This window comes from Panthera onca, chromosome D2, assembly GCF_046562875.1.
Source record: "Panthera onca isolate mPanOnc1 chromosome D2, mPanOnc1 haplotype 2, whole genome shotgun sequence".
NCBI lineage: Eukaryota > Metazoa > Chordata > Mammalia > Carnivora > Felidae > Panthera > Panthera onca.
The window spans coordinates 10,161,133-10,187,016 of record NC_138349.1 but is presented as its reverse complement, the minus strand read 5'-3'; the positions used below and the strand labels follow the sequence as shown (position 1 = coordinate 10,187,016).

At 40.5% G+C, this 25,884-nt stretch overlaps 1 protein-coding gene across 4 annotated transcripts in view; it reads right to left on the bottom strand.

The window, feature by feature from the left end:
• Window positions 1-226: 226 nt before the first annotated feature.
• ATE1 (arginyltransferase 1) overlaps window positions 227-25,884 on the bottom strand; it is a 156,451-nt gene continuing 130,793 nt past the window's right edge. For 3 of the 4 annotated variants that reach the window (XM_060641308.3, XM_060641310.3, XM_060641309.3), the window contains one exon: window positions 227-3,975. In XM_060641308.3, the coding sequence (XP_060497291.1) occupies window positions 3,797-3,975 (179 nt within the window). In that variant the 3' untranslated portion in view covers window positions 227-3,796. The remainder of the gene's footprint in view (window positions 3,976-25,884) is intronic. The other variant, XM_078434892.2, reaches the window with a different exon arrangement.

The window sequence follows — 25,884 nt, the reverse complement described above, 5'->3', positions numbered from 1 at the left end:
AAGTGAGATTTATTTTATTTTTATTTATTCCTAAGAAAGGAATCCATCATGCTTTGATTTAGGTAACCAAATGATCTAGAATTCCAATTACTGTAAATTAGATATTACGATTCATACAGCCAGTGTTTTACCTCTGTTTTCTGAATATTCACTACAGGTAAAATGTATTAAAAAATTTAAGAGTATGGAAACATAGGTCTTTTAAGTATTGACCAGCACGAGCCACTGCGGATAGAAACAGCTTTATTTTTTCCACTTAAGCTTTATCAAATGGACTATTCAAAAAGCATACACAAGAGCAAAAAAAAAAAAAATATATCACATGCAATCAAACTTGTTTTGCTTTACAGTCACTGGTTTTCTTTTGGAGAGGAATACACATTTGAATAACTTCTAATTCAAACATTTCCCATATGTTTCCATTTCATTTCCTTCTTTAAAGTTAAAAACAAACAACACATTCTAGATAACTGGTCATCACATTCTTTCTCACTTTTATTCATACTGAGATAGTATAAAGACTATAAAATCAAACCATATACTGTTCAGAAATCTGAAAAGCTTCATTTACAGAATAGATTCCAATGTGTTAAGAAACCACACACAAGTGCTGTTTTGCAAAATGGATAAAAAATAGGAAAAGTTGTCTGAAAGCAAAGATAAACAGTAATAATTTCTTATCTAAATAATTTTAATCAAATGAATAATATATTCATTTGGTAATAGCCTCTATCTTTCATAGAATATAAAAAAAGTGCTCAGATTACATTTAAAAAAATAACAAAAATCTCACAGAACTGAAAGAATTTAAATAAAGATAGTAGCATGGGGACATCTCGATTTCATTTCTGCTCCCAAGACAAGGAGGCAGCAGATGTGAATTTACCTGAATCCAGAAAGGGACTACAACTCTGAGACTAAATGTGCAGCTGCCAGCCTTGAAAAGATAAAGATAGAAACTGTCTTTGAAAGGTTCTCGAGTGTCCTTCTTTGGATGAAAGCCATTAACATAAAACCAGATTTCTCAGCTAGACTGCATGTCGACTGACAAAGCTGGGTGGCTCTCCTTGTTGTCCTTGTCTAGCACTCTTGATACTCACTCAGCTAGGGCTCAAAAGAACAAATAATTAACTCATCAGGATCAATACACTACCTAGTCCCAGAACGGCACATGAACGCAGCAAGTGAGCAGAAGAATCTTTGCGCCCAGCTCTGGCAGTTCACTGCAGCCGACCTTGAACGTCCCCCTCAGGGGCAGCACCGTGGTTCCCCGACAGGGGTGACTGACCGCTTTCCTCTGAAGGAACCTTAACTGAATTCTGCAGGAGGAAACCACGCTTGTGGCAAGATGGAAGAGTCCAGTCTTCTCTTCATGGGATACTCAAGAGTCGTGATCGCCAACAGTGCCCTTCTACCTGCCAACCGCGAAGATGTGATGCAGCACCTAACGACGAGGACATTCCAAGGCCAAGGGTACTATGGACCAAGCCTACCCTGCTGGCTTTACTGGTACTGAGATTACTCACAACACCTCTGAAATCCTATTCTGAAACTTCTTTCAAAATTCAGGTATGTCCACAAAACAGCATGTGGAGCATAATTCTATTTATGTTGAAATTATACATGCATGCGTGTGGATACACAGAACAATTCTCTCTTTCTCTGGTATGGTAGAATTTCAGATTACTTTTACATTCTAATTTATAGTTTTATTAATGTTTTAATTGCTTACAGTGAGTATCATTTTGTCATCAGAAAACAACTAAGCTATCTTCATTTTATTACTATTTTCTAATGTTCATTTTGTTTTGAGAGAGAGAGGGACAGAGCCTGAGCAGGGGAGGAGCAGAGAGAGAGGGAGACACAGAATCCCAAGCAGGCTCCAGGGTCTGAGCTGTCAGCACAGAGCCTGACGTGAGGCTTGAACTCACGGACCGTGAGATCATGACCTGAACCGAAGTCAAGACAAGACGGTTAACCGACTGAGCCACCCAGGCGCCCCAAGCTGTCTTCATTTTAGAGGGAAAAAGAAAAAAAAGTTCTATAGACTCTGAAGGCAGTTCCAAATACGAGTCTATCAAATACTCTTGGGAGACTTATTTTGCGGAACAAAATTCCAAAAGAATGCTAAACCCACGCTATCAGAAAAAAATGGCTTTCCTCGCTACCCTATCTTCAGTTAGCCAGGTACCTGCCCATGGCAGGTGTTAACACAGACACACATACACACACACATCACACACACACCCTATCTGAATGAATAAATACACAGTTTATTTAGATGTTGAATTTCTAGATATGTGATTTTTAAAATCATTGTCTTAGGATCTTTCCCTTAGCTAACTGAAATTATTTTCTAATGTTTTATCTAAAATCAGTGCATCTAGGAGAAAAGTTTAAAATCAGTAGTGGGTTTCCAAGTACTAACTTTTATAATATGTGTGTTTTTTTAAAAAAGATCAATAGAAAAGAGGCAAAATGGGGTATGAAATGAACTAGTGGCCGAGCAGCTGGCTGCAGAAGACGGGGAGGAGCTGAAACAGAGCACAAGAAACCAACGCTGCTCTGTCGCTCATGGTCTCCAACACAACTCAGTTCTAACTACAGACTGAGACGTGCGAGCCTCCTCTTCCTTCCCGGCACAGTGCCTGTCACCTTGACGGTGGTGGACGAGGGACACTGGCTGACTGGGTGAGGGGCCAAACAAAAGCAAGTGAGAGGGGAAAAAAGAAGCCGGCCTCTGCCTCAAATTCCTGAGTGCAGCACCTGCTCCGTGACTCACAAACCAGAGGGCAAGGCACGGATCGTTCACCTCGTGCCCCGGAACAGAGGTCAGAATGATTCCTGGGCTTCGTTACGTGTGACCTGTAGTGCAGCTAGTAGTCCGATATTAACTAATTTTTAATCAGCAACCAAAGACGAGTGTCCTGAGTTCAAAGGAATGAAAAATTTAGTGTATGTTTACTTCTGGTGGGTCTTACTAGGCCAAGGCAGGAGCCAATATTTTACAAAAGCAAAATGAAAAAACCAAAACAATCACAAAGAAAACTCCATTTCTTAGATTTTTAGAAATACAGCAAATCATCTACACAACATGTATTTTGCTGTCCAAACTGGGATACTCTTGTAGTAATCGTTCTAGGAAAAACTAATCCCGTCAAGACAACAGACACGACGGCGACTGTCCTGGGTAGATGAATATCTGATGTTCACATGACATCCTTTCTTCAATGTTTATATTCTTTTGAGTTTTCTATTAACTACATAACATTCAGCAGTAATTTAATACTGAACACCGAATAACAACACAGTCTCGTTCTCCTGAGAAGACGTTTTCCAAGTGGTGAGACAGACCCCCTCACTGTCCTCCCCACACGTAAGGTTTTGTAGCATAAACTAATGTGTTGAATGGATCTGAGAAGTCTGTTGGAATTTCTTTGACAAAAAAAAGCACAACAGTGATTGAAATTACTTAAGATCCACTTACTAGTTTTACTTTCCAAAATAGTAACATGAGAAGTTTATACCGTATCTTGCTCATAAAACAAACTTCCAAAATGATAAGCCCCAATTATGAGGCTAGGTCGCGACATATTTTTAAAATCTTTGTATTAACCAGGAGATTCTCACAAATACATCGCCACAAAATATTTTAGAAAAGCCATATCATAGTCAAAATAAAAAAGTCTAATCTGTGGGCGGGTCCGGAACGTCCCCGGAGGGAGGGGCATGTACCGTGCGGCGCGCGACACGGGCACAGGGTGGGTGCCCGGGCGGGAGCGGGGGCGGCGCGGGTTCAGTTCCGGAACAGCAGCATCCGCTCGGAGCACGTCTGCCCCACCAGCCTCGCGTACTGCAGCACAGCGGCCTCCTCGCCCGGGTCTTTCTGCTGTTTCTTGTAAACGCCGTAAGGCATTATGGCTTTCTTGTAGAACACCTGCAAACGGTCAGGGTCTTTACTGCGACCTTCATCCACTGCAATAAGAAAGAAAATATTCATTAAGAAAGTCTCATGTCCAGCTACTTCTCATTTCTGAATTTAAAAATGTTTAATTTCTGGGGCGCCTGGGAGGCTCGTCGGTTGAGCGTCCGACTTCAGCTCAGGTCATGATCTCGCAGTTCGTGGGTTCGAGCCCCGCGTCGGGCTCCGTGCTGGCAGCTCAGAGCCTGGAGCCTGCTTCGGGTTCTGCATCTCCCTCTCTCTCTCTCTGCCCCTCCCCTGCTCACGCTCTGTCTCTCTCTCAAAATATTAAAAACAAATGTTTAATTTGAGTAATAATTATGTGTTGATGTTCTCCTCGAGCCGTGTATGTTTAAACGAGGGCGTGCGGCATGAACATTAAGATGAACCTGAGTATGTTAATAAATAAATGCCCTGACAAAAGGTGATAAATTCCCTCCCCTAAGAGAGCTGGAACATCCGGAAGAGAACTGCATGCAATTAAACAACCGGCCTTGAACACATTCCTTTCTCCTAACGGGAAAGTTTACAACTCTCTAGCATCTTTCCTGGGTCTGAACTGAATGGACCTTGCCTGTCCCCAAGCCAACGTACTGAGGTTCTCATCACTGCAACAAAGCTTTCTGCAACCCAGCGGCTTGGCTGACTCGAGCCGAGCAGGTCAGCGCACTGGGCAGGCAGGGTCCGGGGGCAGCGGGCAGATTCTTCCGGCTTTCGTGGAGGATGCGGCAGGGACGGCCAGTGGCTGCGGCTCTCGCTTCTCCTCTTTTCTCACAGAAACAAATCCCTGGTTTCTGCAGGACACAACGGTCGCCTGGAGGAAAGCCTGATTCCCAGCTGCTCCTGCTGTCGGGTGCGGCCTCGTGACCAAGCTCTGGCCAACAGGATACGAGCAGGAGTGTCTTGTGGCAGTTTCTAGGAATCCTTTAAAAGAACAGCTGGTCTTGTGCCCTCTCCCGCTTTTATTTTTCAACCCTTCCTTCACTGTGCTGCCTGCTTCATGAACGTCATGGCAGGGCTGCCCACCTGTCTCCTCCTGAGCTCGAGACTATGAGATTTCTCTTAGGTCAACAAAAACTAACGCAAGAAGGAACTCCGGTACCAGAGGACTCTGTGGGCTAAAGCTACCAGGGCAGCCCTGGACTGCCGATGTAAAGAATTTCATAGAAAAAAAGAAACTCCCTGGTTTCAGCCAGTTTACTCTAGGTCTCAATTAATGGCAGCTGCTCCTAATTCCAGCGGATACAGGGACCACCCCGACGGTATGTACTTCAACGTATAATGTCTTTTATCAGGGACTTGGCCAGGCCACTTCCAAGAACCAGCTGCGGTTCTCAATCCTGAGTACATACTGGGTCTCATGACTGCCTGTATATCTCACCGACAGTTAATATGGGGCTGAATGATAAAGCACCAGAGAAATCTTGTGAAAGTGGTTTTACGAGTAGAAAGTTGAAGAAGACATTTATGATATAATACTCCCTGCATATCCCCCTTTCCCTTGAGCACTAGGCATATAACCACCAACTCCTCTTGCCCACAGGTCCTGTCCCTATGCTATAATAAAAGCACATTTTGGCACTGAAAACGTCTCAAAAATTCTTTCTTGACCGTTCATTCGTGGCCCTACATAATGTCTACATTTATAAAATGATGTGTAACCATTTAAACATTTACCCTAAAATATTTCAGGACAAACACACTTTTAACACTCAAACTGATGGAACATTCTAGCAAATAAAAATGTAAAATCTGATATGCCATCATCTTATTTTATCTAGAACGAATGCCACTCTTTTATTCTTTGCTAATATGACACATAAAAATAGAAAATTAGGAAAATCCCCACCATGCAGAATTTATATGAACTATTTTTTAATGTTTATTTTTTTATTAAAAAATTTTTTTAATGTTTATTTTTTTGAAGAGATGGAGAGACAGAGCGTGAGTGGGGAAGGGGCATAGAGAGAGAGAGGGAGATACAGAATCCGAAGCAGGCTTCAGGCTCTGAGCTGTCAGCACAGAACCCGACGTGGGGCTTGAACCCACATATCACAAGATCATGACCTGAGCCGAAGTCAGACACTCAACCAGCTGAGTCGCTGGCTCAGTAAATGGAATGCAGAGCCACCAGGCGTCGGTAAGAGAAACAAAGGGAAAGATATTATCATAAATTTTTAAAAACTTGATATTTCAGTAACTTGAACTAACTCAATGAATTCTCTGGGAATTAGTCATCAACAAAATTACCAAATATTCAATAAGCACATTAATTTTTAAATTAATCTTTTTCTAATCATAAAAGTTATGCAAATTGCACTACTAGGTATTTACCCAGAGAATACAAAAATACAGATTCGAAGGGGGTACATGCACCCCGATGTTAACAGCAGCATTATCTACAGTAGCCAAATTATGGAAAGAGCCCAAATGTCCATCCATTGATAAAGGAATTATGGTATGTGTATATATGTCTATATATTAGAATATTACTCAGCTATCAAAAAGAATGACATCTTGCCATTTGCCACAACATGGATAGAGCTAAAGTGTATTATGCTAAGTGAAATAAGTCAGAGAAAGACAAATACCGTATGATTTCAACTCACGTGTGGAATTTAAGAAATAAAACAGATGAACACAGGAGAAGGGAAAAAAAAAAAGAGAGGGAGGCAAACCATAAAAGACTCGTAACAATAGAGAACCGAGGGTTGCTGGAGGCAAGGTGGGTGGGGGGATGAGCATTAAGGAGGGTACTTGTGATGAGTACTGGGTGTTATATGTAACTGATGAATCACTAAATTCTACTCCTGAAACTAATTATTAAGTATATGTTAACTAGAATTTAAGCAAAAACTTAAAAAAAAGTAACGCTTGTAAAAACTCAAATAATCCAGAAATAAAAAAATTGAACGATGTCAGCACATGGAACCCTTTCTCCCCGACTCCTCTTTTCCTCAGCAAACTTCCACCCACGTTATCAGTGTTCAACAATTTCAGAGGATACATTTAAATATTAGGAGTTTCGGATCACATTCTATCCATACCTTAAATTAAGGCCAGAAAATCAAATCAATCACCCTTTCAGTGGATATACTGTATTAAACTTCAGAAACCGCCGATTATCCTTATAGCGAAAATACGATGCGCTTTTCTCGGCTTAACGATCTGCAGTGTTACTGTCCCTAGTTGCATCTGCAATGAAGGTTAATTCTGATTCGCGGCACATTTTATGTTATTAGTATTAAAACCAATTTAAAACCTAAACAAGAAATATTCTGCCAGATTCTTCCATCCAAGTACTAACCAGGCCCGGCCCTGCTTAGCTTCCGAGATCAGACGAGATCGGGCGCCTTCAGGGTGGTATGGCCGTAGACACTGCCAGATTCTTAAGACACCAAAAATGTGGATTTATTTACTGAAGTAAAACAACAACAACAACAAAAAAAGCATTCCCGCACCCTCACAAAACGTTTGTGATCATCCTGAATCGCTTGCCTGGTAAGTGTCATCGGTGCTGGTAGACAAAACCCCACACAGCTAAAGCCACGTGGCACAACAGGCCTCTTCTTCAGGTGACTCGAAATTGACTAGAAAAATAAGCCACTCTGAGATTAAAGGCCATCTGCCATCTCATCCAAGGGACACTGCCAGCTTACTGACAAGTCTTAGAAAGGTGTGCCAACAAGGACCTCTTGTACCCTTTCTTTCTCCAATGTATCAATCACAGTTTTGTAAGATAAAAACCAAAGGCAATCCCGCAAACTCTCAGAGTTGAGCATCTGATCACTGGCAATACAAATATGCTGCTAAATCTATGATGTTTTAATCTTCAAGGGAATCTCGTCACGATGGGCAACGACTGCTGGATTTTCCCCAGCTTTTTATTTGCAAGGGATGAACTGCACCTCACAGGCGCTTTCCGACGAAAAGAATCTAGAGCTCACGGCTTTACTTCTTCTTACAGGGATTTACCTCATTCGTGATTCTCCTAACGTCTAGGCTTCCCAGAAAATGATGAAATGGTCTATTTTCTTACCTTCATTATTTACTGGTAGAGCATTATTTCACAAACATGAAAACAAGTTACATGCTTGACAGTTTCTCAGGACGATGGCCGTGCAGACGGCAAATGTGGCAACGCGAATGAAGCCAAAGTTGAGTGAAACTGTGATGCAACAGAAAGAGTGTGGAATTGTGAAGGCATGAAAGAACCCAACTCTGAAACCAGACTCAACTATGGGAAGTTCACTATCAAGCATGATTTAGAGTATCTTCATGTGACAAGAGGTATTAACAAACGTTTCGATCACTATGGGGAAGGGGGAGAATCCGTGAAAGGCAGATTTCAGCGCGGGCAGCAAAGGGCCGGGCAAGGGAACGCGTGGCACGTGTGACAGAAATGAACTCCACTCGGCAGCTACTTGGTCAAGTTCACTTGGTGGGAGGCTCAAAAAATTGCTCTGGGAATCCAAAAGCAGTCGGGGAGAATTACACATTTTCATAATCTATAAGGAATAATGTTGCTAGTCATTTCTCTTGGAATATTCTTTTGGACAAAATGAAAACAAATCTAAACTTAGCTTATGTAAAATACCATGGAATAGCTTTATTGACATATAATTCTCCTACAATTCATCCATTTAAAGCGTACGATTCAATGGTCTTTAGTGTATTCACAGACTTGTGCAGCCATCAAAACAAGCAATTTTAGAGCATTTTCAGCATCCCAGAAAGTAACCCTACACCTACTAACAGTCGCTCCCCACCCCTCCTCAGCTTCCCTAGCCCCAGGCAATACCAGTCTATTTTCAGTCTCCACATGCAATCTTTTGTGACTTACTTCTTTCACTTGGCACAGTTCGCCCACGCTGCAGCATATAATTGCACTTCATTCCTTTTTATTGCCAAATAATATGCCATTGTATGGACACGCTGCTTTTTACTTATCCAGTTGATGGGCACGTGGGTTACTTATACTTTTAAACTATTACGACTAACGTTATGAACATTCAGGTCAAAGTTTTTGTGTGCTTTCACTTCTCTTAGATATATACCAAGGACTGAAACTGCTGGGTCATAGGAAAACTCTACATTGAACCTACTGAAGAAAGGCTAGACTGCTGTCCAAAGTGGCTGCACCGTTTTATATTCTATCAGCAGTGTATAAAGGTTCCAATTTCTTCACATCCTCATCAACACTGACATTACAGCCATCCCTAGTGTGAATGAAGTAGTATCTTACCATGGTTTTGGTTTGCATTTCCCTGATGGCTAATGATGTTGAGTTTCTTTTTATGTGCTTGTTGGCCATTCACGGATCTTCTTTAGAGGGATGTACATTCATGTCATTTGCCCATTTTTAAACTGAGCTTTTTATGGAGTTCTAAGAGTTGTTTGTGTATCCCGGATACTAGATCCTCACCAGATAGATGATCTATGAAAACATCCTTCCATTCTATGGACTCTGTACTTTGTTGATGTGTCTCTTGAAGTGTAAAAGTTTTAAACTTTTGATGAAGCCTAATTTATTCATTTTTTTCCTTTTGTTACTTGTGCTTCTGGTGTGATATTTAAGAAATCACTGCCTAATCCAAGGTTAGGAAAATTTACTCCTATTTTTTCTAAGAGTTTTATGGTTTAGCTCTTACATTTTGGTACAATCCATTTTGAGTTAATTTTTGCATATACTATGAAATAGGGAACAAGTTTCATTCTTTTGTATGTGGTGATCCAGTTCACCCAGGACCATTTGTTGAAAAGATTCTTTTTCTCTCACTGAAATGTCTTGGTATCATTTCTGGAAATCAGCTGATCATAAATATGAGAGCTAACTTCTGGACTCTCAATTCTAGTCCACGGATATATAGGTCTATGTGTCACAACCACACAATTTTAACCTTATTCTTCTTTTTCATGACTGTTTTGGTTATTCTGGATTCCTTTAATTTTCACATGAATTTTGGAATCACCTGTCAATTTATGCACAGAAGCCAGCTGTTATTTTTTAAATTTATTTACTTCTGGGAGAGTGCAAGCAGGGGAGGGGCAGACAGAGGGGGACAGAGGATACAAAGTGGGCTCTGGGCTGACAGGCTGACAGCAGCCAGCCCGATGTGGGGCTCGAACTCATGAACCGAAAGATTATGACCTGAGCCGAAGTCGGACACTCAACCAAGTGAGCCCTACCAGCTGTCATTTTAATTGGGATCGCATTTAGTCTGTAGATCAGTTTGAGGAGTACTGCCATCTTCCCAATATTAAGTCGTCCAATCCATAAACATTGGATGTTTTTCCATTTACTTAGGTCTTTTGTAATTTCTTTCAATATTTTGTATTTTTCAGATTATAAGTTTTATACTTCTCTGTTAAATTTATTCCTAACAGTAATTCTATCTTTTTACCCCTTTTGAGGCGGGGGGTGGGGGGGGGGGGGTGAGGGGGAAGGGGCAGAGAGAGAAGGAGACACAGAATCTGAAGTAGGATCCAGGTTCTGAGCTGTCAGCACAGAGCCTGACGTGGAGCTTGAACTCACAGACCACGAGATCATGGCCTGAGCCGAAGTCAGACACTTAACCAAATGAGCCACCCAGGTGCCCCAGAAAATCATCATTTGGCAACCATCTCAGTAATAAATGATTCAAGCAAGAATCATCATTAATGGATATAAAAACTGGTAGATAGAAGTTTGATAAAATAGGATATTTACAATGTCTCAAAGTATCTCCCTATAAAATATCAATTTCTTATTAACATATACAAAATGCTAATTTTACAGTGGAGACACTTGACATTATTATACCAAGTGATACAAATTCAAGTCCCCAGCAGTAAGATGGATTGGCAGTGCGACTGACTCCTCGGATGATGCAGTGAGAACGCAGCATCAGTTCTAGGGTGTTCTTGCCAAAACGAAGTAACCTGCGTCCAATTATGAAGAAACGTAACAGAAATTGATGAACAGAAATTAAGGAACATTCTAGAAAGCAACTGGACTGTGTATTCAAAAATGTCAAGGTAATGAAAGCCAGGGTGTACTAAGGAACTGTTCTAGATCAAAGGAGACTAAAGGGACATGACAACAAATGTAGCCCACAACACTGACTTTTACTCTGGTTTGGTCTGCCTGTGTGTACATGGGCTTCTGTGTAATACATGGTGCTAACAGAACATTGCTACCGTGCTCGTCTGGATGGCTGCCTGTGTGGAAAAGTATCCCTGCTCTCAGGCAATATATACATTGAAATATTTAAGGATGACGGTGCAAGAGATCTTCAACTTATTCCCAAATGATTCAGAAAAAAATACAGAGTAGGGGAAAATGAGAAGGCAAATGTGGTAACACGTTCACAACTGGGGAATCTGAGTGAAGGGTGTGCAGTTCCTCGTATTAGTCTTAAACTTTTTCTGTACATCTGCAATTATTTCGGAATAAAAAATTAACAGGCTAAACTATGTTCTTCAGCCTCTCATCATATTCTATGTGTATATTTTTAAACCCAAGCATTACATTTACACTTTTTAATTGTTAAATTTTGTTCGGACATGCTCTCATCACTACAACCTATGGAGGTATTTTCAGATTCTGTTTTTTCTGTCAGAGAGCAGAGTTATCAAGATGAAGAATAAAAATCTTAAGTAGAGTCCTGAGAAAAAGGAACTGTAAAAGGTAATACTGTATTTAATATAAGTCAATACATGGATATCTGACAATTTTTTTATTATCAAATATACTGAATTAGTTCCTTTTATGATCTATGATGTTCAGTTGATTTAACAAATTAGTTTTCATTTTATTTTTTAAAGTTTATTTATTTTGAGAGAGAGAGAGAGAGAGAGAGCGCACAAGTGCACAAATAGGGGAGAGGCAGAGAGAGAGGGAGAAAGAGAATCCCAAGCAGGTTCCATGCTGAGCGTGGCTCCAAATCACCAACTATAAGATCATGACTTGAGCCAAAATCAAGAGCTAGCTGCTTACAGACTGAGCCACCCAGGCACCCCTAGTTTTTTTTTTAATCAACAGCTTTAAGTTCCACATGTGACAGTTTGTTAAAGTTAATACAATAACAGGTAATCTCACTGGTAACCTCACTGATAGGTAACCCCATTGGGTCACAAACAAAGCCATTAAAAATGAAAGTTAGCCATAAAATAACTTCCAGTGACTGAACTTGACATCGAGTTAACTTTGCTTCTTTCCAAGGGAACCGAGCTAGACACGTCCAAAAGTACCTTCAAAGGGCAAAAACCTTTAAGAATTTCCAGGGGCATAAAATTAAATTCAAAATTACAAAATTACAAAATTTTTACCTACGGGCAAATACAAATTCATTTTTCTTTGCCAAAGGCCTCATTCCAGGAATCTGTCCTCTTCCCCAATCTTGGCCTCAACCCAATCTGCAAACAATCTCTGTAAGTTACAGTACCTCCTTCTACTAGTTCCTTTTTACTAACTTTCATAAAAGCTTAAGACTGCCACCTGGCAGGAACAAACAAAACTCTCTGACCCCTGCTCACCCTCCAGTTAATCTTATTCTACTTTTCTCTCCTTCGTTAAAGGGTATTTAATGTCCATTTTCTCGTGTCCCACCCACTGCACAATCTGTCTCGCTGTGTGTCTCAGCCCCGTCCAGTCTACTCTCTTCACTAAGGGCAAAGGTCTCACTGTTCTTGAATACGGCGAACACGGTTCCGTCCTCGTCTCCCTCAGCAAAGCATAAACTCAGAAGACCACCTCCCTCCTCCCTGAAATCCACTCCAGCCTTTCTGACGCCACGCACCCTGCTTCTTCTCTTTCCACCAGGGCAATTCTTTGCCTGATCGTTCCATGTTAGGAGTTACACAGTATTCCGTTCTAGGTCATCCTCTCTTTTTGCTCTACACTTTCTTCCTAGGAAACCTTAACCATGTTCATGGATTCAATTTCCATCACTTAAGTCTGACCTCCCAATCCTCAGGTTCCAGCCTAAATCTTTCTTTTGAGCCCTAGGAGACTCGATAATACTAAGTGGAGCAGAGGTGGGAGGCTATAGTCTACAACTTGTCTTCTGCTGGGCAAATTCACATGCTCTTGGTCAGAGCAATTCTTATTTTAGGGATGTGTCCTGCAGAAATATTAGTATGTGTGCAAAAACATGTATCTTTAAAAGTATGTTGTAGCGTTATTTGTAATAGCAAAAAATTTACAACTTAAATGTCCGTCAATGGGGTAACTATTATCAATAACGTATATCATTGTCTGCAGCCATTAAAAAAGAACAAGTAAACACATGTATACCATATGGCCCCATAATTATGCTTCTCGGTATTTCCCCAAATGAGCTTAAAATTTTTTAAGTTTTTTTTTTTAATGTTTATTTTTGAGAGAGAGAAAGAGAGCGAGCGAGTGCACACAAGCAGGGGAGGGGCAGAGAGAGAGAGGAGACAGAATCTGAAGCAGGCTCCGGGCTCCGAGCTGTCAGCACATAGCCTGATGTGGGGCTCAAACCCAGAAACTGTGAGATCATGACCTAAGCCGAAGTCAGATGCTCAACAGACTGAGCCACCTAGGGGCCCCTAAGGTTTTTTTTAAGATTTATTTTTTAAATAAGCTCTACACCCAATGTGGGGCTCAAACTTGTGACCCCAGATCAAGAGTCACATGTTCTACTGACTGAGCCAGTCAGGTGCCCCAAGGAACGGAAAACTATGCCCACACAAGAACCTACAAACGAATGTTGAGAGCAGCTTTATTCATAAGTGCCAAGATACAGAAGCAACCAAAATGTGCTACAATGAGTGAATGAATGAACACACTGGGTGATACATTCATACAATGGACTATCATTCAGCGATGAAAAGACAGCAATTTTCAAGCCATGAAACAACACGGAGGAACTTCAAATGCATATTACTAAGTGAAAGAAGCCGATCTGACGAGGCTACGTACCGTATGATTCCAACTATGTGACACTGTGGAAAAGGCAAAACTATAGAGACAGTAAAAAAATCAGTGGTGGCCAAGGGTTGGTGGCTTTGAAGCGGGGATGAACAGGTGGAACACAGAGGGTATTTAGGGCAACGAAACTATTCTGCAGGCTCCTGTAATGGGGGATACATATCATTACACATTGTACATCATACAATGTACACCACGAAGAGTGGATCCCATTGTCAACCATGGACTTCAGTTAATAATGGATCGATATTGGCTTATCAACTGTATCGAATGTATCTCACTAATGCAAGATGTTAATAATAGGGGAAATGGGAGGTGGGCGTTGGAGGACAGATGGAAACTCTCTGTACTTTCTGCTCAGTTTTTCTGTAGACTTAAAACTGATCAAAAAAAAGTCTAGTAATAAAAAAAAACTACAAATGAGAAAAATGTGAGATAATGACAACAGGGGAAAGTGGGTGCGGGGGGTACAGGAGAATGCTCTATACTATCTTTGCCATTTTTCTGCAAAGTTTAAACTCTTCTAAGAAAGTTTACTTTTAAAAGGAATGAGGAAGTTCGTGATAAAACATTTTCACGATAACCTAATTTTAATGTAAAAAACCAAGCCACAGGATATTTTAGAAGGATTTAATTTACACATATAAATTCTAGGTTTAAATAAATGATGTGATTAAAAATTAAAATTAGAAAATATACGCACAGGAAAAAACCCAAACTTCCCACCAAACTTCAATAGTGCTTACCTCTGCAGAGCCTGGGGTGTGGATATGTATGCTTATATGCACGTGCACTGGGATATGTTGTGGGATTTTAACTTTCCACACCATATTTTTAATAATAACAATCATATAATCAATCATGTTTCTAGTAAAGAAAATTTTCAACACAAAGAAGCCACCTAGGGCTAAAGTGCTGGTGAATAAATAAATATGAAGCGTCCAGCACAAGACCGATGCTAAAAGCAGCAACAGAGCTACAATTACTGTTGATAGAATTCCCACTTCGGTCACTTCGCCCTTATTTAAAGAGAGTGCTCACATCTGTGCGGCTTTTAGCAGGTGAAGCCGTGAGTCAGAGCTGGGTAAGGAGAACGCCTGCCTGCCGTGTTCTCGGGTACAGGGGGGAGCTTCTGAGTCAGCTGACGGGGACTGCACACAGCACACGGACCTGCCTCAATGCGAAGTCACCCCTGAAGGCTCACCTAGACTTCTGGACCAATGAATCGTCCAGCAGGCAGAAGAAAGCTCTGCCAGTCGCCCAAATAAAACACATATTACAAATAGTAAGCTAAATTCCAGCACGCTGGTCCTCAACTTTGGCTGCATACTAGAATCACGGGGGACGTTTTAGGAAATTCTGACGCTCAGGATCTCTACGGACCATCGGAGTCCCTGGGAGGGGGGCCTACAGGCAACGGCACAGAAACACCCCATCATGTAGTCAGACATGTAGGAGATCTTAAAAAACACACCGGCGCATGAATCTAAGGGTGCGTTAACAATTTCTTGCAATTGCCTTTAAAAACAGTGCTCTAAGACAGGGAAATTACCAAAACAGACAAAAAGCAAACCCATGACAAAAACCAAAAACCAAGGCTACAGCAGGGAATTTCTCCACTGCCACATTCATGTGGCCATTTTTCATTTCTGCTCCTATTAAAGCCTCAGAATGGAGAGAGTGACCCTCCGGTGTGCCTTAGCTACGGTGCAAATAAGAACGTACAAAATAACCTCAGTTGTCCTTTCACATCTTCTATAATAATGCTGTGATCCACTGTTTTTGTGTTAGAAATCAGCAGATTTCCATTTAATTTTATTCGTAATTTGATAAAGTGACTCTGTGGAGACTGAAAAAAAAAAAAACTCCAACATATTAACATAGATGAGAGAAGAGGAGACAGAGATGATTATCGATAGTTCCTTAAAAGTCAATTTAAGACCATCACAACATTAGGAGTAAGGGGCACAGTGGTGTCATCTATTGTAAGTGCCTTTTTATTGTCACAGCTTTATGATTTTGAAATCTGGTTTTCTTTTGGATTTTTAAACCTGAAACTAGGTGTTGTCATCTCTCTGAAAGTTAATCAAGTAAGTAGTATTAGCGATACAAATAAGCCTTTTTACAAAACTTGGATCAGATTTTATCATGTTTGATTTTTGCTAAATTTTCTCAATTACTCATTTGCTGCATATTAACTACCAGTAGCATGCATTAATGGTCTTCATAGTATAGCTGTAAATGCACAGCTGAAACAGGAATAATAGTTTACACGTTCCTAACCAGTTAAAAAAAAAATACTTCTTAGGACTTTTTTTGAGAGAGAAGGAAGAGAACACGCATGAGTAGGGGAGAGGAGTAGAGGGAGAGAGAATCTTAAGCAGGTTCCACTCCCAGCACGGAGCCCCACGTGGGGCTTGATCTCACTACCATGAGATCATGACCTGAGTTGAAGTCAAGAGTCGGATGCTAAAGGTTAAACAAAAAATAAAAAAAAGGGGGGGGGCACGCCTGGGTGGCTCAGTTGGTTAAGTGTCCGACTTCGGCTCAGGTCATGATCTCACGGTTCATGAGTTTGAGCCCCGTGTCGGGCTCTGTGCTCACAGCTCAGAGCCTGGAGCCTGCTTCGGATTCTGTGACTCCCGCTCACTCTGCCCCTCCCCTACTCATGCTCTGTCTCTCTCAAAAAATAAACATTAATTTTTTTTTTTAAAGAGTTGGATGCTTAACCAACTGAGCCACCCAGGCACCCTGGCATTTTACTATTATTTTTTTCTAATTAAGACAAGAGAAGACAGGGGCTTTCACTTCCAGCAAGATGAGGCGCACCTACTTTTCTGCACTGCCCCACTGAGGATGACAGAAAACCCTGGACATTATGCATAAAACGTAAGAAGACACTGGAACGGGAGGGAAGGCGCAGCCCGGTAGGGACTCGGAGGCCCGAGGAATGATAAGGCGGTGAGCGTCCTGGGCTCTTTCTGCCTCATGTATTCCAGAGGGGATCCTGGAAAAGCTGGTGACCCTGAAAAGCCAATACACAGAGACAAAAAAAAATGTAGCAAGAAAAAAAGCTTTCTGAGAATAATCTCAAAAAACATACTGTCCCAACTCACCCAATATGAAATAATATAAATAGCCCTATAACTAACTAGTAAAGAGATTGGATTTGTAATTAATTTCCAAAAAAGTAATCTCTAGGCCCCAATGGGCTCCCTGGAGAATTCTACCAAACATTTAAATAAGAATTAACACACCAATTCTACACAATCTCTTTCAGAAAATAAAAGCAGGAACCTAAATTAGACAAAGCACAAGTAAAGAAAATCGCAAACCAGTACTCCTTATGAATATGGATGCAAAAATCCTTTATGAGATGTTAGCAAAAAAGAATTCAGCAGTTGCATTTATCCCAGGTATGCAAGGCTGATTCAGTATTTGAAAGCTAACCAATATAATCTACCATATTAACAGTTTAGAGAAAACAATCACAGTCACATCAAATGAGGCAGAAAATACACCTGACGGATTCAACAACCAACCATGCATGTTAAAAAGTCTCAGAAAACTAGGACTGAAGGGGGATTTCCTCAACTCGATAAAGAAGGAATGCTTTCCCCCTAAGATCAGAAACAAGGCAAGGATGTCTGCTCTATTTTTATTCAAGGTAGTGCTGGAAGTTGCCACTGCAATAAGGTAAAAAAAGGAACAAACATGCACCCAGATGGGAAAAGAAGAAATAAAACTGACCCTATTTGCATGTAACATAGCTGTCTATGCACAAAACCTCAAAGATGCTGTAAAACAAATCCTCCTAGAAATCCAAGTGAGCCCAGCAAAGTCACAGGATAAACATCAACATACACCAATCAAATGAACTACAAATCACATACCTGCTATGGTTATTAATATCTGGGATATAAAGAACTCCTAACACTCCACAACAAACCCCAAATAAGTTGATTCAAAAACAGGCAAAAGACATGAATAGACATTTCTCCAAAGAAGACACACAGGTGGCCAAAGAGCACATGGAAAGATGTTCAACATCAGTCACCATTAGAGAAATGCAAATAGAAACCACAATAAAATAACGCTTCCCACCCAGATGGCTATTGTCAAAAAAACAGAAAACAGCAAGCGTTGGAGAGGATGTGGAAAAACTGGAACACTTGCACTCGGCTGATGGGAATGTGAAATGGTGTGGCCATGGGGAAAAACGGTATGGCGGTTCCTCAAAAAAATAAAATTAGAATTACCATATAATCCAGCAATTCCATTTCTGGACATATATCCAAAAAACAGAAAGCAGGGTTTCAAAGAGATATTTGGAGACCCGTGTTCAGAGCAACATTATTTGCAACAGCCAAAAGGTGGAAACAACCCAAGTGTCCACGAATGGATGAATGGATAAACAAAATGTGGTGTATACATACAATGGGATATCATTCAACCTTAAAGAGAAATGAAATGCTAACATCTGCTATGACATGAGTGAACCCTGAAGGCACTGTGCTAAGTGAAATACGCCAGTCACAGAAGGACAAATAATGTACAATATCACTCCTATGAAAAACTTAATAATCAAGCTCATAGAGACAGCAATTAGAATTATGGTTGCCCGGAGCCGGGAGAGAAAGGAACAGAAGTTAGTGTTTAATGGGTACAGAGTTTCGATATGGGACGATGAAACGAATTCTGGAGAGGGATGGTGGTGATATTGTACAATGTGAATGTACTTAATGCCACTGAACTACACACTTAAAAATGGTTAAAATGGTGAATCTTATGTTGTGTATATTTTGCCACGATCGAAACAAATATTTTAAAAGGCCCACTGTATTCAATGAACAGTAAACATGTGGAAATTATGAAATATAAAAAAACCACGCCATTTATAATTACTTGGAAAAAGAAATACCTGTAAACCTAAAAGAACATGTATGGGACTTGCATGCTGAAACCCACACAACGCTGCTGGAAGAAATCAAAGATCTAAATGAATGGACAGATGTTCCATTTTATGGACTGAAAAACTTGTGATAAAAATATTAATTCTCTCCCAGCTGATCTATAGATGTAACACAGTTCCTAACAAAATCCTTGCAAGTATTTTTATGGATACAGGCAAGATTATTCTCGAATGTATGCAGAAAGACTAGGAGAGCTGAAACAATTCTGAAAAAGAATAAAGTTGAAAAAGAATCATTCGACTGAATTTTACGTCTTGTTACATAGCTACAGTAATCAAGACTGTAGGGGCGCCTGGGTGGCTCAGCTGGTTGAGCGTCTGACTTCGACTCAGGTCATGATCTCATGGTTGGTGGGTTCAAGCTCCACATTGGGCTTTGCACGGAGAGCATGGAGCCTGCTACGGATTCTCCGTCTCCCACTCTCTGCCCCAACCCACTCATGTGCGTTCTTGCTCTCTCACAAAAATAAACATTAAAAAAAAAAAAAAAAGACTGTGTAATATTTACACATTACACAGGTAGACATACGGATCTGTGGGACACAACAGAGTATCCAGAAACAGCCCCACACAAGTATGGCCAACTGATTTTTGACAAAGACGCAAAAGCAATTCAGTGGAGGAAGAGCCTTCCCAGCAAACAGTTTTGGAGCAACTCGATATGCACAGCCAAAAAACTAAATCTTGATCTAAACTGCACATCTCAAAAAAAATTAACTCGGAATGAATCACAGACTTAAACGTTACCTGTAAAAGTATAAAACTAACAGGAGAAAAATATTTGACACCTAGGGCTTACTGAAGAGTTCTTAGACATGAAACCAAAAGCATGATTCATAAAGGAGAAAAATGATAAGTTGGACAGTATTAAAATTAAAAACTTTTGCTCTATGAAAATCTGTTAAAAGGATAAAAAAACAAGCTACTAAAGACTGATATTTAAAGTATATAAAGAAGGGCACCTGGGTGGCTCAGTGGATTAAGCAACTGACTCTTGGTTTCTGCTCAGGTCATGATCTCATGGTTTGTGAGTTCGAGCCCACACAGTGGCCTCGGCTGCTGCCAGCGAAGAACCTGCTTGGGATTCTCTCTCTCTGCCTCCCTCTCTGCCCCTCCCCTGCTCATGCACGCACTCTTTCTCTCACTCTCTCTCTCAAAATAAATAAATAAACCTTAAAAAAGTATATAAAGAGGGGCTGGCTGGCTCAGTTGGAAGAGTGTGCAACTCTCAATCTTAAGAGTCGTGAGTTCGAGCCCCATGTTCAGTGTAGAGATTAAACTTTAAAAAAAATAAAGAACTCTTATAACCCAACAATATAAAAACAAACAATCCCTTTAGAAAAATGCACAAAAGACAGGAGGATACATTTCACCGAAGGGAAAATATGGATGGCAAATAAGCACATGAAAAGATGTCCATCAGCCATTAGGGAAACGCAAATTAAGACCATAGTGAGATACTGCTATCCACCTGTTAGAACAGCTAAAACAAAAACATAGAAACAAAACCAGTGCTGGCAAGAACGTGAAGGAACGGTGTCTTTCATACATGGTGGTGGTAATATAAAACGGCACAACAACTCTGGAAACCAACTTGGCAGCTTCTTAAGAAACTAAACATACTTTTACCATACAACTTGGCAATTACACTCTTGGTCATTCATCCCAGAGAAGCGAAAATTAAGTTCACACAAAAACCTGTATAACAAATGTTTATGCAGGGTTTTTCTGGTGATAGTCATAACCTGGAAAAGCACAGAAATCCTTCAACAGGTAAATAAACAAACAAGCTGGGGCACAACGATCATCCACACCATGGACCACTACGCAGCAGTAAGTAGGAATGGATTAATAGATTAAGAAAGACAGAGAGAAAGACACACACACACACACACACACATACTCTACCCACCACTCTCCCCCGCACATACAGAGAAGAGAGGGAAATTACAAAGGAAATATAGTACAATATCTAAGACATTCCCACCGGGCCATGTCTTTGTACTTTAGCATGAAGATCCTTAACCTCTGAGATTAGTAGTCAAAGGTAGTGTTTCAGGATTTTATTGATTTTCATAAGCTAAAACAAAACTATAGCATCTTAAGTGCAAATTTGAAATATTTTCAGGATTTATTATATATTGTGTTCTTTAAAACAATCTGCTTTTGAACCTTAAGATCAATTACTTCTCTGTGGCTTAAAGTTCAAACAATGCTATGAACCGTATATACTCTGATCAATAAAGCCAAAATTCAGTAAGTCTGATCTGACTTAATAAAGCAATAATTCATTGTGCTTAATTTTTAATAATTTTTTATTCAAGATGAGTGGAGGATTTATAAGCTATTTCCTTAACTGAAAAAAAAATCGTATCGGACCTTTCATTATCCACTGCAATTAAGAGCAATCTCAAAATGAGACTCTATACATTCACTGTTTTAAAGTATCTTGATAGAATGAACAAACATCTCAAGCGTCTTAAACATAAAAAACTCCAGTCTTAAAGCAAACTAGGATATCTGTAAGGATGGCACCCACCTTGTTGAAGCTTGCAAAAATTCTGAAATAAAGAAACATTTAATACCCACAAATGAAACTAAGGCTATCAGGGGAAGAAAAAAAATGCAACCAAAAGAAAACATCAAATCGGGTCCCTCAAAAATCTTCACAAAAAGCTGAGTAAGATAAGTGATGGAAAGTCAGTCACAGCCATCTCTCTCTGCTGTAAATAGTGATTTTCTGAATATTAAAATGAAGACAGTCTGTGGGGGTTAGGTTACCTACGAACCATGCTTAATGCAAACACAGGTGCTGGCTCCCTGGGAAGAAAGCTTAGAAGCAGCTCCTCCCTCAGCCCCAGGTTCAGCAGCCAGGACCATCCAGCTATCCTATAATCCTAAGGCTTTTTCATACTCAAAAACATACCTTAGATTTTATTTTTAATCCCAAACAATGGTGGGAATGCAAAGGCCAATGAACAGAGTTAATGCCTATCATCAAAGTTTCCAAGATCTTTTAGGCAAATTAGAGACAATGTAACTCTTACTTTGCTTAGAAAAATGCAGTTTCAAATCTCAGCAATTTTGTCCCTGTAAGGCATCTTATGTCCACTTAGTTTTTTCTTCTATTAAGACCATTTAAAAATGGTGCTACCCCTGGCAACCAGCTTTGTTCAGGTAAACTTGACAAATAAAAATTAGAATTGCATACACTTAAGGTGTACAGCATGCTATTTTGATATATGTACACACTGTGAAATGATTACCGCAATCAACCTAATTAACACATCCATCAAAAGTGTTCAAAAAATTGTTTTAATGTTTGTTTATTTTTGAGAGAGAGACAGAGAGCGCGCAAGCGGGAGACAGGCAGAGAGAGAGAGAGAAAGACACAGAATCCAAAGCAGACTGTGGGCTCTGAGATGTCACAACGAGCCCGACGTGGGGCTTGAACCCACCAACTACGACATCATGACCTGAGCCGAGGTCGGACACTTAACCGACTGAGCCACCCAGATGCCCCTCGATAGTGCTTTTTAATGAAGAAAAAACCTATTACAGGAACAATATTTTGATTGCTCTCTGTCATCTTATATGTGGATGGTCTTCCCATCCTAACAGTAAACTCCCTGAGGATGGGAAGCAAATCTTGTACTTCTTTGTAGCCTCAAGGTCCAGGCACCATGCACCCTCAATCCTGGAGATACAAAGTGCTGAGTAGGCATCCACTAAATGCCTGTGGTTCATAGTGCTGATCTCAGACTCCAGACTAGCAACACATCTTCAGAGCAACTATCCAGCTTTTATCAACTATCTTGTTAATTAGTACCTCATGTTTATTACTCAATGTCTGAATTCCCAAATTAAATCATTCTTGGATTATTTTGTTTCTGAATATGTAATAAATATTGAAATTGATCGGGTCACAATCGCTTTGAATTGTGCTCTGTTTAATCTGTTTTTAGAACAAGAATGGTATCTGACATCTACATAAAACTCCTGTTAATTAGCCACAATAAAATGTAAAGAAATGATGCTAACTGTAAACAATCCATCAAACACAACCTAAGTCCATCTGGAATGAAAAGGCTGTGTCTCACGCTTCACGTCCTAGACCAGTATATGTCTGCTTCTCCAGAGGGACTAAGAATTTTAGAAACAGAGACACTGCATGGAGAATACCCATGTTCCAGATCTTTTATGAACTGGCAGGGCTCAACTGATGATTTATATGAAGAGAGGAATTTGGGCCCAAACCCAGCAGTGAACCACAGCCAAGGTCAACTGCTTAAGCAGCATTTACGGACACTTGTGAGGCAGCCGTGAGCTAGGAATTACTTAGATGCCGTTCAAAGGCCCTGTTGGTTATTGGTCCCCAATCCAGGGAGGATAATCGCTGAGTGTGTTTTGGGTCTATCTTTGGATGTGAGATTGGAGACTGCAACCCGCCTCCTCAGGGGAAACACCCTTCTCCAAGGTGATAAACAAACTCAACCAAAGAAGCTTTGCCACATTTCCTTCCGGTATATTATCCTCCTGCTTGGAGGAAGAAAGGTTTTTTCACCCTGCACAGCCACGCAGGTTTTGCTGTTTTTGCCTCTTTTTTAAACATTTTTTATGTTAATTCATTTTTGAAAGACAGAGAGAGACAGAGCACAAGCAGGGGTGGGGCGGAGAGAGAGGGGGACACAGAATCTGAACCACACTCCAGGCTCTGAGCTGTCAGCACAGAGCCCAACGTGGGGCCTGAACTCACGAACCACAAGATCGTGACCTGAGCCGAAGTCAGACGCTCAACCAACTGAGCCACCCAGGTGCCCCAGCTGTTTTAGCTTTAATTATTAGATCCTCCTATGCCTTCCTTGAGTTGCCAGTCCAGTGGATTGTTCCATGTCCTTCCAGAGTTTCTGCTGTGCTTTCATTAGTCTACAATTGCGTGTGATGAAATCCATCTGTTGCTTGCTGACTCCAATCTCCCCAAATGACTTGATGCTCTTGGTTTTCATTTTCATTACAGTGCACTGAAAAGATCTACTCTGAAGCAAAATGTTTGAACAATGAAGAGGCGTGTGATGGGAACTATAATAAGATTAAAACTCCTTTCTTGGCGTTAAATAAGCTAACGGGTAACCAACTCAGGCAAAATCTTACCAGTGATACATAGAACCTCTGGACAACAACAGGAGAGTTCTCTTTCGTTCCACCAGGCCACTCCTGGGACTTTCCGTGTCCTTCATCAGCTCTGACAGGTCTGACACAGAAACTGAGTTTTTGTGTTCATGCTGCTCAGGTACACGATTTATTCATGAATCCCTAAAACTTGAGACTTTCTAAAGTAAATTCCAGGTTTTTTTTTTTAAGTTTAAAATAAATCTTTAAGAACGCTTCCTACATCTCAAATACTTCTTCCTAAGACTTGAGCCTGTTATAGAACTTTTGGGCAACAACGTAAGAGGACAGAATCTGAGGCCTTTTATAGAACAGTGTTGCTCAGTCCTTTGAATCCAAGCACGTTTCTGTGACGTATTTTTTAAGAATCTCGACTATTCCCTTAAAGTATTTTGAAAAACAAAATAAAGTATTGTGACTAAAAACGAATAAAGCAGTGTTACAAAGCACTGTACTTAGTTCATACACACTCCTCTTTGGAAACCAAATTTCTTTCAAAAATACAGCTGATCCTTGAACAATACAAGTCTGAGGTATGTGGATCTAGGTACATGCAGACTTTTTTTTTTTTTTTTTTTTTTTTTTTTTTTTGATAAATACAGTACAGGACTGTAAATGTATTTTCCCCTCCTTATGATTTTCTTAAAATTTTTTTCTAGCTGACTTTATTGTAAGAATACAGGATATAATGCATATAACATACCAATTATGCATTCACTGACCATTTACGTCACTGGTAAGGCTTCTGGTTAACAGGAGGCTCTTAGTAAAGTTTCAGCAGAGTCAACACTTACATGCTGATTTTCAGCTGGACGGAGGTGGGTACTCCTAACTCCTGTGTGATTTTCAGAAGTGTCAACTTCTGTATTTTCGGAAGGGTCAACTGTATTTTCAGAAGTGTGCAGTTGCGAAAGAAATGGCTACAGTTTGTAGTTAAAGCCAGGCCTACGGTCCCAAAGCAAACACTGGACCACTGGCAAATTCAGAAAGTGCAAATAAACTAAATAGTCCCTTCTGATTTTCCTTGCTTTCTTGAATGCAGTTTGAGTGCTTTAAGAAAACATGTTCAAAAATCCTAATTTTAAAAATGAAAATATAACACAGATGATTAGCTGTACTGCAAGAGAGTCTTTGTTTTGTCAAAGAATTCGCAATAATGGATTTAACAACAGGGTATTTTTGGTTTTGTTTTGTTTTTTAGAGAGACAGAGAGAGAGCGTGTACACATGTGAGAGTATGAGTGGGGGAGGGGCAGAGAGAAAATCCCAAGCAGACTCCACGCTGTCAGTGCAGAGCCCGACGTGGGGCTCGAACTCCTGAACCTCAAGATCATGACCTGAGCCAAAATCAAGAGTTGGACACTTAACTGACTGAGCCACCCAGGCGCCCCAACAGGGTGTTTTTTAAAAGAGACATTAAAAGATAGAGCTCAATCTATAATCACTAGATCCCATTTGACTTTTCCGAAACCATTATTTTATAGAACAAAGATTATGCAAATTTGGTGAACCAGCTCAGATACACTTCTTTACATTTAGTCAGTAGATCACAGCACCTCACCCCTCCCTCCACACACCCTCTAACTGCATTAACCCGAAAGACCTTGTTTTTTGGTTTCATTCAGCTTTGAGGAATCACCTGGCATTGCTTTAAGATGTGTATCAAAGCTCCCACATGAACAATAACTCGCTTCAGACTGAGAAGGCCTGTGCAGAAGACAGGTGGAGAAAGAGCCGAGGACAAAGTTCAAAGGGCATAGCGTTCCCGAGCTCTCCCTGGCACCTGCATCACGGGCTTCCATAGCCACTGTCATACTTACAACCGACTCCTTGGAAGAGAGGTGTC